This window comes from Chionomys nivalis, chromosome 1 (assembly GCF_950005125.1).
Source record: "Chionomys nivalis chromosome 1, mChiNiv1.1, whole genome shotgun sequence".
Classification (NCBI taxonomy): Eukaryota; Metazoa; Chordata; class Mammalia; order Rodentia; family Cricetidae; genus Chionomys; species Chionomys nivalis.
This window is the reverse complement of record NC_080086.1, coordinates 181,235,166-181,249,967: the sequence shown is the minus strand read 5'-3', so window position 1 is coordinate 181,249,967 and position 14,802 is coordinate 181,235,166. Positions and strand designations below refer to the sequence as shown.

Sequence of the window (14,802 nt, the reverse complement as noted above, 5' to 3'; positions counted from 1 at the left end):
CTGTTCATTCAGTAATAGATTAATGATAAAAAACAATTTCTAGCACCTCAGAGGCTTAAAACATGGTATTGTGTTTTCACTAGTGTGAGTGGATATATATCAAGACCATGCTACTGGTCCGTTATCAGTCTAGAAATGGAAACTCCCTATGCACTGCACCGCTATGGTCATGGGCATGATGAATCGCACTCTGCCACCTACGGGCTTTTTTTTCTTTTGAATTCATTCTTTTTTTATTATTATTCAAAATTTCTGCCTCCTCCCCGCCTCCCTTTTCCCTCCCCCTCCCCCCACTCCCCTCCCCCTCCCTCTGTTGTCCAAAGAGCAGTCAGGGTTCCCTGCCCTGTGGGAAGTCCAAGGTCCTCCCCCCTCCATCCAGGTCTAGGAAGGTGAGCATCCAAACAGGCTAGGCTCCCACAAAGCCAGTACATGCAGTAGGATCAAAACCCAGTGCCATTGTCCTTGGCTTCTCAGCAGCCCTCATTGTCCACCATGTTCAGAGAGTCCGGTTTTATCCCATGCATTTTCAGTCCCAGTCAAGTTGGCCTTGGTGAGCTCCCCTCCTACGGGCTTTTGTGAAGTAGCCCCAGACCTTGGCACCTCTGCTGCTTTAGCCAAAGTTGGTCACACAGCCCCTTTTAGATTAACAGTGGGCATAGAATGGCTGTGATGGGGCAGGAGGTAGGTAAACAGACCTAATAACAGTTTATTCAGATGTATATGGTTAAGAATTATTATTAAAATATGATTTCTAGATCTAATTCATTTAGTCCTTATCCAGCAGAGATCAGACAGGTTCCAAATAAGAGAGGGCTGTGAATGAGAACCAAGATGTGTATCGCAGCTCTTTCGCTCACTTGAGACAGGAATTAGGAAAATCCTGAGCGTTTGCACCTGAGTTGTTTTTTTGGTTTGTTGCTGTTGTTTTCCTAATAGTTTTTTTCTAGTTGTTTTCTGTGCCTCTGAACTTTACTCATAGCACTTAATCCCTCTAAAAATAATCCCAGTATATGATTGTGTGTAAAGTGGGGAAACAAGAAGACTATGACGATTCTCAGAAGTATATACATCTGTGTAAGTTTATACTTAACTTACAATAACTTAAAATTAGCAACATTCAATGTTTACTGGTGACTCCCAATGAGCCAGGAAATTATCGTTTACGTAGTCTTCATCAAACTTCAGGATTTGGTTGCCATCATTCTGCCCATTTAATGGGTGGAAATTCTAAAGTTTCCAGGAATCAAGCCATTATAAGATCATGTAACTAAAAAGTTAAAGACCAAACATTCAGTGGAAGCCAGTCTGCGAAAGGGGAAGGGCAGAAATCAGTTATTCTCTACTTCCTGAATCAGTTGAGAACATCTGAGATGTAGTGGTGCTCATTGGTAGTCCCCTTCTCTTGGAACCATCTTGAGACTGATTGGTAAGACCACGAAAATCTGATTTGGAAATCTAAGTTTAATAAAACACTTAACACTGACATTGCTTGTTTCTCAGAAAAACTAGATGAGTATTAGTGTATATGCCTTCCTCGTTCTACATCGAAAGAGTCATCTTGATAGAGTCCTTTCTGCTTAGAAATCACTTTGGAAATCTTTCTTGGGCTTTCTCTGTACTTACAATGCTACATTTCCAGTACTCTGCATGGCCACTGCATTTTTTCCCTTTCCAGAAAGCATCGACTTTAAAATGCCCAAACTCCATTCATAACTACATTTCATTTGGTGCACAACCTAGATAATTCAGTGCACCTGCAAGACATCACCAGCAATTTAATGAACTACTGATTTTGTGACTGGTCTCCTAATGGAGTTTAAACATGGTGGTCAGCAATGTGTAGCACCAGTAAAGCCTAAACCCTCAAAAGGGAATCCTTGGATAATTTCAGCGATTCCTTATAGGGACAGGCACATTCTGCAGAGACCTCATGCATGTACAAGGTCAGAGAGCATTTTTCCTTCTGTTTGGCCAACATTAGAGCTGCTCACTTTAGGAAATTCCTCCCCCACTGGTGAACAAATTACTAGCTTTAAATTATTATCCAGAGCAGCAATAAATAATTCAGACAACATTTATGTGGATTTCTAATTACATTTCCTAGACTGGAAATGTAAAGAAAGAGAAAGAAGGGAGGAGAAGAGCAAGATGAACAGGCACTCACTGCCGTTCCCATCCCTTACAAGACACATCTGGAGCAGAGCTCTGAGGACTGGTTCCAGGCACCTCTACAAGGGACTTTCAAGTGGCTCTAGGCACACAGCAAAACCCCTCTCCGGGGCACTCACAGACACTGTCTGAAAAAGCAATCATCCTCCTAAGAGCTTAACTCCGACCATTTACCTGTCTCCATTCTAGGCCTTTTGTTAGTATACAAACTACTTTCAAACAATCAGAAGCACAAATAGCTGTGGGTTGTTTTTATTCTTCAAAGAATATCATGTATAACAACAATGAATGAGAATATCTCTTTAATATTAGGATTTCCTTAAAGCAAGCAGTTCTAAGGTTAAACAAGTTCAAAGAAAGCCTTCTCTGATAGATGCTATAAATGCAATCTTCACCGAATGTGCCCTGCCTGTACCTACACAAGCTCACGGCCATTCACTCAAGGGCTACCTTGTGAGAGGTTATACTTTACTCATGTTATAAAGCATTGACAAGCATGTTGAAACTCTATGATGGGACCGGTTACAAAGCAAGGAAAATGCTTGCAAGTATTTAAACATTAATAAATTTGAAGAGCAAAGCTAAATAGATATGATATTATAAAGCACAATAATTGACAAGTGTACTTCATGAATGTGTTTTCGGCATTTTCAAACTATTGTTCATATTTTAAACTTCTGCCATAGTGTAATGAATTCTGCGTGTGACTACCAGAGAAATAGACTTAATAAAGCCAGATATAATAACCTAATATAGTATGCCCAGTAAAAAGCCTGCATCCCGTAAACTAATCATAATCTCAGGACGAACGTGTATATTAAATAAAATAAGTTACCAAGGACTGTTTCCTACTTTCTATCTTGAGAGACTGGAAACAAAACAGACTATATTTCCATTAGATTAAGATGATTTATATTAATCTGTGTCTGGATCGTCAGTGAGCAGATACCACAGGTGCAGAAAAATAACCAATAATTCAGTCAAGCAAGCAGTCTACTCAGGAACAATTCAATAACAGCAACACTCAAATGGACCAATTAAAATAGTATTATGAAATTGTTGTTTTCTATGTTTGGATCTGTGGCTAGCTCCAACCTTAAACAAGGAAGGAAACATACATTGCATATGTGGGAGAGATTTACTGCAAGTACTGTCAGGGGATTTCCCTTCTAGGCCCTTCCGCATACCGAGTCCTGTTTCCTGCACACTCCCACCTTCAAAACAAATGCATCATTTACTCCATTCTTCATCAAGACATTCAACCCTTGATAGTCTTTACTCAATACCAACCTGGGAGTGAAGACAGGCACCAACTGTGGTACTCTCCTTTATTCCAACTACTGGCAATTGCACCTTGTTAGATTTATTTTTCATCCAGTCATTCAAAAATCAGAATATTTAAATAGAGTCTGTTTGCCAGAAGTAAATCTTAACTGGTAGAATACTAGATCATAAGGGTAATATTTTGAAGAAAATATTGAAAAATATCCTGTTTTGAAATATGAATGAGACTACATAGTCGTATGCCTACTCAAAGCTAACATGAATTTACCACACAATAATGATAATCTGATAATACCAAAACAACTGTCTCCATTCAGGGTTTCTACTATGCCACGGATGATTTTAATGTGTAATTGTATTCATCATCTCTTGCAAAGGTTGCATCATTATTTAAGTTTTACAGAGGTCTTTCATGTGATCACACACCTGTTGGTTTAATTCCAAGACCAGAAAACTTTAGCATTATTCAAATATATATAATTTGAATATCCATATATATTAAAATATTAACATATATAATATATATGAATGACCTTGCCTCTGAAGCCCTCTCACATAGTCTCCTGTGTGCCTCTCCTAGCTGTGAGTCCTCTTGCTCACTCTTCATTTCACTCATTCATTCCACTGAACCAAACCCCAGCACTGTGCCTGCCAAGGCTCCCTCTCTGGGATTACTCACACTTTAGAACTGGGAATAGCACACGGTCTAAGATGTTGTCTTCCACTCACATCTTGCATGGCTTTGGCTTGATTCATTTCTGGGGCAGCTATTTTCCTTAGCAGATGGAAATAATCCAATAAACTCCTTCAGACCTTCAGAGAGGACAAAGCTTGGTGTGCTACATCCACGTGGAACATTTGAGCCATGAATGGGAGAAACAAACTCTGGTGTGATATCTGGACCACCTGGTTTAGGCAGGGAATGTGGGGGGCCAATATTTTAGGAGTGATGAATTGTCTCAGGTTAGTAAGAAGAGAGACATTCTTTCAATCACTAGACTGCCAGGGATACCTCTATTTTCCCAAAGTACTGAAAATATTTTGTGATTCAGTAACACCATGGTTCAACACATTTACTAAAACCTCATCCTAATTTGCATTCTGACTGCTGGTACTTTGCTACTGCAAGAAGCTGCTATTTTCTCCAGGGCACAAGTAGGGGATTGAAGGGACTGCTCTCTCTTAACCTCTCATTACACAGCCAGTATTGCTATGACTGTCATACTGTGTAGGCCACATGAAAAGCGAGTTCCTGAAGCAACTTTGTAAAGCAATCTCTTGCAATTACCTGCTGGAACCAAAGCTATAATCACAGATGGTAAAGGCTAGGATTCAACAGGTATTTGGTATGATACTCCACGGGATGCATTAAGCCAATTAACTCACAGTAGTACAGCAAACTGAAAGAAAAGTTGTGGATGAAATTAAGACAAATGAACAGGTGGTTCTTTTACTAATACAGTACATGGCTTAACACAAATAGATGTTCTGTCTTTAAAACAAAAAATTTTAACTCTCTTTTCATTTAATTTTTCTGTCTTCCACATCATACATCTCTGTCCCATTCATTTCCCATCCTTGTGTATCTGCCTTCTGCCCTTGCAGCCCCCTAAAGAATGTTTTAAGAGAGAAAAAAAAAGAAAAGAAAAAAAGGGGGAGGGAATCTTGTCCTGGAAGCTGTGAGTCATGCAACAAACCCTTTTGTTTATATATCTTTACTTGCAACTGTCCATTGCAAAGAGTCATTGATCTGGTTCCAGGCTTCTAGTTTCTGCTACCCTATTGATGCTGCGCCCTCACTGGAGCTCCTCCTGTTTATCCTCCTGTTGCCTACAAGGAAACCCTGCAGCTTTGGATCTGCAGGACCAGTCTCTTCACATACTCTACCTGACCACAGATGGAGTGGATATTGGGGTGGGCCAACAAATAACCCTGGTTTGTAGCCTGGGTACTAACAGGATTGGTCATCTCACCAGCTCTCCCTTCTCACTTTTGTACAGAAGGTTAAGACTCTTTATGTATTAGTGGTTGCTACTAGGTGATGTGGGAGGTCCTTCTGTCTATGAGTTGCTTTTATTGGTTAATTAATAAAAAACTTCTTTGAGCCTACAGCAGGGAAAACAGAACCAGGTAGGGAAAGCTAGGCTGAATGCTGGGAGAAAGAAGGGCAGAGTCAGAGAGAAGCCATGGTGCTGCCAAAGATAGACAATGGGAACTTTACCCTGTAAGCCACAGTCATGTGGCGATATACAGATAAATAGAAATGGGTTAAATTAATATAAGAGTTAGCCAATAAAAAGCTAAAGCTAATGGGCCAAGCAGTGATTTAATTAATACAGTTTCTATGTGATTATTTTGGGTCTAAGCTAGCTGGGCGGCCAGGAACCAACAAGCAACCGCTCCTGCTACAACTAGCATTTATAAACTTCTTATTATGTGATTCTTTTGTGATGGACAGCAGTTTTGTTTTTGGTACATGTTTCAAAGAAAAAAGTCAGCATTACTCAATATTGCTGCCTAATACTTAGAGAATAGGTGAGAGAGGTGACTGTGATATAGGAAATGCAATATACAAGACAGTAGGGATGGAGGAAATGGAGGGGGAGAGAAGGAGAGGGAAGAAGAAAAGAAATGCAGGAGATGGAGAAGGGAGGGTGTGAAGCAGAACAGAAGAGGTGGTGGATCAAATAAGGAATGAATGTTTGAGCAGCTGAAGGGATTGAAATCACCATATGCACTTTCTAGAAATCAATAGGTAAACAGCTTCTTTGCCATTGATTGGGACAATTCTAAGCCATTTCCCTGCATGATTGTCAGTGCTATTATTTTGTGGAATTTGGTCTGAAAACCTAGCCCTGACTCACAGCTTTTGAAGGCAAAGGTTTTCTTCCTACCTTCCAACTTAATTCCCCAGTACTGACGAAATATTCTCAGTGATCTAAGCATTATACTGACAACAAAAGTGAAATTTGTGAATTGTTCCCATTACGTTCAAAAACGATCTTGATTCAGTACATTATTTTAAAATGGAATCGGCACACACAAAGCACAAGGGTGAAGGAAGAAAGAGAAGACCCTAAGCCATGGTGATAAATGGTGTTTGAGACAGCTCAACACCCCTCTCAAAGAAGCAGATGAAATGAGAAGTCCATAAAACCTGCCAAAACTCTCTCTCTCTCTCTCTCTCTCTCTCTCTCTCTCTCTCTCTCTCTGTGTGTGTGTGTCTGTCTGTCTGTCTGTCTGTCTGTCTGTCTCTGTTTCTCTCTCTGTGTATGTGTGTGTATCTCTGTGTATGTGTATGTGTGTGTTTCTCTCTGTCTGTGTGTGTCTCTGTTTCTCTCACACTTTCTGTCTGTCTCTGTCTGTCTCTCTGTCTCTGTCTCTGTGTGTGTGTGTGTGTGTGTCCCCTCCCATACAAAATCATGTCTGCCATCTGAAGTTTGTCACCACAATGCTCAAAGGAGGCAACCTTGCTTGCTATGGCAAAGGCCACTTTAAATTTTTGATTGACAAGCATGCCTATGATCGCAGAACTTGAGAAGTGGAGGAAGGAGGTTTAGGAATTCAGTGACCATCCTGAGGCCAGCTGTGGCTCTGTTTCTTCCTCCAGGTCATTGACTGCACTTTTCCATGAGCGTGGAGTGAGCAGAAATAGGGAATAGGGTTTGGAGGGCTGTGAGTGCAACAGAGACAGCCAGCCTGGAGACAGACTTAGTCAATCAGCTCAACTTTATTCCAGAGAATAAGGAATATATACGGATTGGGGAGCCTGGGGACAAAAACCTAATTTGTATTAAGTGGTACTCTCCTATCCCAAGGCTTCTTTTGTGGCCATAGGGTTCTACAGCAGAGCTCATAGCACAAGTCCTCTAGCAGGAATCTGTGTCAAGGGTCAAGCTAAAGATAAACCAGGCTGCTGGCTTAGAGACAGCATTTAGATAATGTCAGCTCTCAAGGTCCAGGGCCACTATCCAGATAATAGCAGAAAGAGATCAGGAAGTTTCTGCAGGGGAGGGAGGAAGTCTCCTGTAACTGTGTAACTGGAATTTCTTTCTCCTGCCAAAGAGTTCCCAAATAAACACTCAGAGGTTTATATTAATTACAAACTATTTGGCCTATTAGTTCAGACTTATTATTAATTAGCTCTTACAACTTGAATTTACCCATTTCTATTAGTCTATATTTCACCACGAGTCTTGTGGCTTCTTGCCTCACATCTTGCTTCTCTGGCAGCTGCTGGCATCTCTAAGTCTCTGCCTTCCTTTTCCCTTTATCTTTGCTTGGATTTCTCACCAGGTTCTATTTTACCTGGCTATTGGTCAAATCGGCTTCTTTATTAAGTAATGGTAATAAAACATATTCACAGCATACAGAAGGGCATCCCACATCAGTCTCCATGTTGTAAAGCTTTGGAAAAAAGTTGCCAGGCCATGAAGCCTGAAACCTCTGGCCATCCAGCAAGGCCTTCCAACAGCCAGCATCAGCTATTTAATATATTCAAGGCCAACCTGAGTTTCATAAGTGCCTGTCTCAAAACAACAACAAATGGAAGTTAATTGTGCTAAAACGTGCCTGTGATCCCAGCTTCTCAGGGACATGAAGCGAGATCAGATTAGTGCTAGCCTCTCCCACTTAAAAAATCCCTTTTTTCAAAGTATTAAATAAAACACAGTGACTGAAAAAGATGAACCCGCAGTTAAGAGTGCTTGCACCTTTTCCCGAGGACTAGAGATCAGCTCCTACCATTCCAATCAAGTGGTTCAAAACCACCTATAATTTCAATTCCAGGGCATTCAACATAATAATGCATTATTTCCCTCCAACTCCTCCCATGTGCCCTCCCTCCAATCTCTTCTTCACACCACCCCCTGTATAATCCCTGTCAAATTAAAATTTAAAAACCAGCAGAAAAGACCAGGGATATAAATCAGCAGTAGAACACTTGCCCCGCATGCATAAAACCCTGGCTTCAATTCTCAGTACCTAAAAACCAATATTTAGTCAATAGTTGACTGAAGAAAGCATACTTCATTGGAACAGTGGCATAACATACAGCCATGAAATTTAATCTGTGTGTATGTTCATAGATGAAGTTCCCCAGTGTAGAAATTAAATAAACTACTTAATTTCATGTCCTCCCAGCTGTGTTAAGATATGTACATGCATGTACTTAGCTTCTGACAAGACAGACATACACCAGAATCTGGTTACAGAGGGTAACAGGAGAATGGCCAAGAGTCAGACTACTTGCCTTGTGTGTGTCTTTGTGATATTAGCAATTTTTTTCCTGGCATACATCTTTGTTCTACTTTTAGAATGTAAACAGTTTTTGAATTTTTACACTAAACAGCATTCTAGACCTTGAGACCCAGAGGTAGTGTGATTATGAATTGTTCATAAAAGGAAGAGTGGACTTCTTAGAGTAAGTTTGCAAGAAACTTCTTGACCAAGTTACCCCCCTTGTTTTGTTGCATAAGCTTGTTACCCTTTAGTCATAAGGAGTGGTCCCCAGAATGTGCTGTCCATGGTGGGAAATCAGGCTTCCTCCATGATAGTCAGAAGGTAGCCATGTAGCAGAGATTGGAAAGCTCGCCCACCAGTTGTCGTGGTAGATAATGCTGCACTGGCAAGCTCACTGGAACTGTGACCAACTGGATAATCATACGAAATTCTCCAAACACGAGAGCAGTCTATAGGAAATGCTTTGAAAGTTTAGTAGTTTTTTAAAATCCATTTGGTTAGACTCATCGCATACTTTATCTCAACAGATTCACGAGTAAAATAGAAATCAAGTGAATATATCAATGAACAAACCTGTGCGGACATCAAATTACCCAAGTTCAAGGATTTTAAGATCACGTGTTATGACTCAGCCTGGGTTCTCCATTGATCAATTTCATAGCATAGCTGTAAATGAAATAATTAATTAGTGTCTACAGGTACTGGAGAATAATGAATTTAGAGAAAGATAGGGAGCAAAGTAGAGGGGTAAAGAGAGAAAGAGAAGAAAGAAAGGGAGAGAAGGAGGGAAGAAAAGGAGAAATAGGAAGGAAGGATAGGAGAGAAAGAAAGAGAAACAACAAAGAAAGGAGGGAGGAAGTAGAGAGGGAAACAAGAACATGGTAGAGAAGGAGGGAGGGGAAGTCTCAGCTCATTCCTGGAACAAGTCACTAAATTTTAAATAAGAAACAAGTGACATGAACAAGAGTTGACAGCGGCTTTGCTGGGCCTGTGGTTTCCACTTCATCACATTACGCAGACTGAAGTAAGTATAAGTCAAGTGATACTGTTATTTTGCTCCTGAAAAAAAATTGAAAGAATAACAAAATAATTTGATCTTACTAGAAAGATGAATCCTAATTCTGAACTGCATAAGCCAGCTCCAAGACAGTTAATAAGAACACACTCAAAACTGCGAGGATGGCTTCCAATACTTTCAGCTGGGAAGCGGGTTTGCTTTGAAAATATGTCTGTTGTTCAGAGGATAACACAGGATGCGTTTCCTGCAGGCCACCACCAGGGCTCAGTGAGTAAAAGCTTGGCATCCCAAGACCTGAGTCTAAAACTCAGAAACCAGCATGAGATCTCTGTCAGAGCTGTGACGTGCACACCACATAAATATCACACACACACACACACACACCACCATAAATAATAACTTCTTTTAAAAGAGTTCATTCTCTGACTTATAAACAGAATTCATCAGTGTTCACAGGATCTTTGATTTTCTTCTCCTGTAGAAAGCAAGACTGGCCAGGATCCGGGCAGCCAAAAGCGGAAGCGCAAATGCTTACATGCAGAGCAAGCGGAATGGGCTACTCAGCAACCAGCTGCAGGTACAGTCAAACCCTTCACTTCGCGGTAACCATGGGCTCATCAGCATGGTCGTGATTCAGCTCCACTTAACCATATGATTTATTGTGGGTGATTATGACAATGACTCGTGAAACACAGAATGACATTTTTATAACTCTCCACTGTACACTGTAGTTGCCTATAAGAGCTTAGAACCTGTCCTAGGACATACTTCCAGTGGTCATGATTTCTGTTTTCACTAAGAAATCCCAGCTCCGTACTGTCCACTGACATCCTGTCCACTGGGAAATGGATGATGTAAAAACTTCTCATTCATTCAAGTTCTTAATTTTATTTCATATATATATATATATAATATGTATGTATTTAAAAGTACACTTTGATAGGAGTCTGGGGTGAGACATGATATCTTTCTCTACGTCCACTGAAGAGAGAACAGCATTCAACAAGTATTACAAAGGCCATATGGTCACAGCAGAACCTGGCAAACTCCTGATAAACTCAATAATACTCTAATACGGAGTTCCATTTTTGCTTCGAGAAGGTGCAGTCTTAAAAGACAAAATGGAAATGAACCTGCTGATTACCCAGACTTAATTATGCACTTGTCTATTTTTAATGAGTAAAGTGTTGCCAGTCAGACTCAGAAAGCAGGCCGGAACTCTCTGCACCCATGGGGAGCCCAGATTCTCCTCACTTCCAAATTAAAAGGCAGTTCCGTGTCTTCCCTGTGTTGCAGTCTTCAGAGGACGAACCAGCCTTCGTTAGCAAATCCGGATCCAGTTTCGAGACCCAGCACCACCACCTGCTTCACTGCCTGGAGAAAACCACGGTAAGGAGACAGCCGAGCTGAGGCCTTGTACCCTGACTGCAATGTTGCTCATCTGTGCAAACATGATGTCTCCAAGCAGAGATTCTCTGCATCACCCGAAAGTATGCTAAAAGCAAGGGTGCAGACAATTCCGCAGTAATTGAAATTACTTAGTTACAATTCAACTTGGAAATTGTTATAGTTATTATAGATGCTTGGCCTTAAGTGGCTGGCTGCATTAAGTCCAATCCAAGATACCAGATGAATAAAAGCGAAAAATATCTTCCAATACCATATATGTTTGTAGAACTATTTAAACAGGAAAATTAATAAAATTTCAAGTGTCCTTATATCTAAATAAAGAAGCTATCAAAGCTGTCACAAAAATGACAAGGAGAGAAAGGATGAGAAAGCACATATTTCTTTTATTCTCAGGTATAATGAATAGAGATAGGTATTTAAAAATTATATCTTTAATACAATAAAATGATAATCTCAGAATATCCCTAGATACAGAGAAGTCTCTGTCTCCTGGCTTGCTTACTATCAGTGGGAATTCTCCCACAGCAAAGGTGTCCATGTGCATCACAGTCTGTGACCATGGAACAGAATGAAGTATTTATCATTTATGAATCAGGAGAGCTCACTCACCAGTGATACAGTATAAATAGTTTATATTCTAACATGTCTCTCATCAGTTTGTTTATCCAGTTAGACATTCAGCGAATTTATATCACTTGCCTATTCTGTATCCAATAGTGAACCAGATCAAAGATATTATGAAAGCACTGTGAACTCCACCACCATCTAGCCCCCACTGATAAGACAAAGCAGGAAATATGGATGTGCTGGGGAAGGACAGTGAGCAGTTTAACCATCAAAAGGGGCACAGTGTGAAGCGATGAGGAGTCAAGAGTAGGCAGAGTCAGCTGAGCGGTGGTGGCGCACGCCTTTAATCCCAGCACTTGGGAGGCAGAGGCAGGCGGATCTCTGTGAGTTCGAGACCAGCCTGATCTACAAGAGCTAGTTCCAGGACAGGCTCCAAAACCACAAAGAAACACTGTCTCGAAAAACCAAAAAAAAAAAAAAAACAAAAACAAAAACAAAAGAGTAGGCAGAGTCAAAAAAACCTTCCTGGGCGCCTCTCTGTTCTTTGGGAGGTTGAGAGACGCAGATGAATTTGGAGTTAGTCAAAGACATGGTGATAGCAGAAGACAGTGTACGAGGTGGAGAGATGACTCAGCCATGAGAGACTTAGGTTCGCCCTTGCAGAGGGATATCGAAGTGCAAAAAGAGAGCAGACAAATGGGAGAGGAGGCAGTGAAAGAGTCCGAAGGTCACCAGGAGGTGCAGGAAAGACGGTGGCCCAGCCCTGCACTGCCGAGATAGATAGGTGATGATCATCTCATGAGAAGTGGAAAATTGAGAGATTTAATTAGGGAAGTTACATGAATAATTTTAAATAAAGACATACATGTACTTCTAATGTAATCGGAGAACACTTTGAAAGTTGGGTGATAGATTAAAAATAGATTTATGTGTCACTCTTTTGTCTTTGCCACTATTTTATCACTGAAAGATATTTCTAAAGAAAAAATAAAATATCTTCAACGCCAAGAAATACAGTCTAGTTTGAGCTACCCAGAAAAATAGAGAGCAACAAGAAGCCAACCAGCTTCTTGGATTCCACTCCAGACGAGATAAGTTCAACTGCTGTGTGCTATAACTGTTATCATGTCTGCTGCGTATGCACCGGAAGAGAAAAACACAGATCATAAATCCTTTGTGCAACAAAAAGCAACATGAAATTCTGTCACCAAATCATTGTTCTCTGAACTCTGAACAGTGGAATGTTGAATTCTATGTACTTCCAAATGCTACTCTCAGCAAAGAAATGACAAAATGAATAACTAAAACAATCTATTCCCCATTAGACTATGACTTGCTTCAATTGTTTTACTAACATTTTAGGATGAGGGATGGTTAAGTGAAATCTAAAATGTGCAAAGCCTTTCATTATAAGGCTATTTCTACACACAGAGAGATAAAATAGTAATTGAAGTCATTCCCCAGTAATTCAAGCTAAAGAATGTTTGCTCTAACATTTCTGAGGCAAAATTCGTATGTAGGCGTTGCAGGAGGTAATTCTTCCCTATTTTTAAATTAAAATTTGTGTGTGGTCTGTAAAGCATGGTATGGGAGATGATGCACCTCACCGTTTGTCCTGAGTGTGGAATGAGGAAAATAGAAAGGGTGGTGAATAGGAATAAGGAAAGACCACCAAAGCTTAGAAATAATCTCTTGTGAGATCACACACATGTAACATGAGACCAAGCCTGCTTGTTGTTGGGGTTTTCTGTCCCGCCCAGTACCACCAGCTGTTTAGTCCCAGAGAAAATCACACATAGGTCTCCATAAATTATAAGCTGATTGGCCCATTAGCTCTAGCCTCTCACTGGCTAACTCTCACATCTTGATTAACCCATTTTTTTTTTTTATCTATTTCAGCCATGTGGCTCAGTACCTTTTTTCAGTGGGGCAGCTCACATCCTGCTGCTTCGGTGGTCTGGGCAGGAGTGGGAGGAATCAACTTCCTCCTTCCCAGAATTTTCTTGTTCTTATTACATCATTTTTACTTCCTGTCTGGTTTTTTCACCTTTATTTCCTGCCTGGCCAATCAGTGTTTATTTATAACATGATTGACAGAATACAGACAATTTTCCCGTACCACTTCCCCCTCTTTAAAAAAAAAAAAAAAAGGAAAATATCCATAGTCCATATTTTGGGAATGTGGGTGTAGTATTGCAGGCTACTTCCAGCTGGTTGGGGATGCTGATAATCTTATGGGGACCTAAAGAAAATTTAGAGTTATGATCAAGTCCTGACTGAAGTATCCTGTGAGTCTTGATCATCTCAGGCAGCAGTCTTGAACCTGTTCTGGATGAAGAACTCAGACATCTGGGCCATCTATTTCGGCTGGAGACTTCTCAGGTGGTCTTGCTTGATCAAACTGGATTTTTGTTAACACCAAATAAATCCACAGCCTCTCATTTTCTGTGGAAACAAAAGCAAAATCTCTTCTCCAAAGTAACATACCTTTTGACTTCAACTGTGAAGCCAAGGTATTTTCAAAATACCTATCTTGGATAATTTTGCAACATTTATAAGCAAATATCTTTTAGCAGCTGTTTCTCCTTCCTCAGCATTTAAACAATTTAAAGAGAGCATAATAGCATACAGTATCAAGATTCTCTGTATTTTTTTTTACGTGGCTTTATTTTAATCTCTATTTCTTTTATTTTTACTTTTAGGCTTTTTGAGACAGGTTCTCTGTGTATCTTTGTCCTGGAATTCCCTCTGTAAACCAGGTCTTGTTCTCATTACATCATTTTTACTTCCTGTCTGGTTTTTCCACCTTTATTTCCTGCCTGGCCAATCAGTGTTTATTTATAACATGATTGACAAAATACAATTTTCCCACATCACACATATGTTACATTTTTACTAATAAATAGTAGCTGTCTGCACTTTGAGAATCTTAGGCTAGCATCAGAAGGAACAGGGCTGCCTTAGGTTTCTCACTGTCTAATTAAAATGTTTCTGTAACACATGAAGGTATTTGCTAATATGTGACAGGCAATGTAACTTAAGACATTCTGTTTCAGTTGTCTTTTTTTATAAGTATAGTCTGCATAATAAAGTCACTAGGAGTTTATAAATTC

At 40.2% G+C, this 14,802-nt stretch overlaps 1 protein-coding gene across 1 annotated transcript in view; it reads left to right on the top strand.

Moving 5' to 3' along the window:
• Kcnd2 (potassium voltage-gated channel subfamily D member 2) overlaps positions 1-14,802 on the top strand; it is a 500,479-nt gene that overhangs the window by 481,429 nt on the left and 4,248 nt on the right. Inside the window, exons 3-4 of the mRNA XM_057780086.1 lie at positions 10,194-10,289; positions 11,009-11,101. Coding sequence (XP_057636069.1) covers positions 10,194-10,289; positions 11,009-11,101 — 189 coding nt within the window. The remainder of the gene's footprint in view (positions 1-10,193; positions 10,290-11,008; positions 11,102-14,802) is intronic.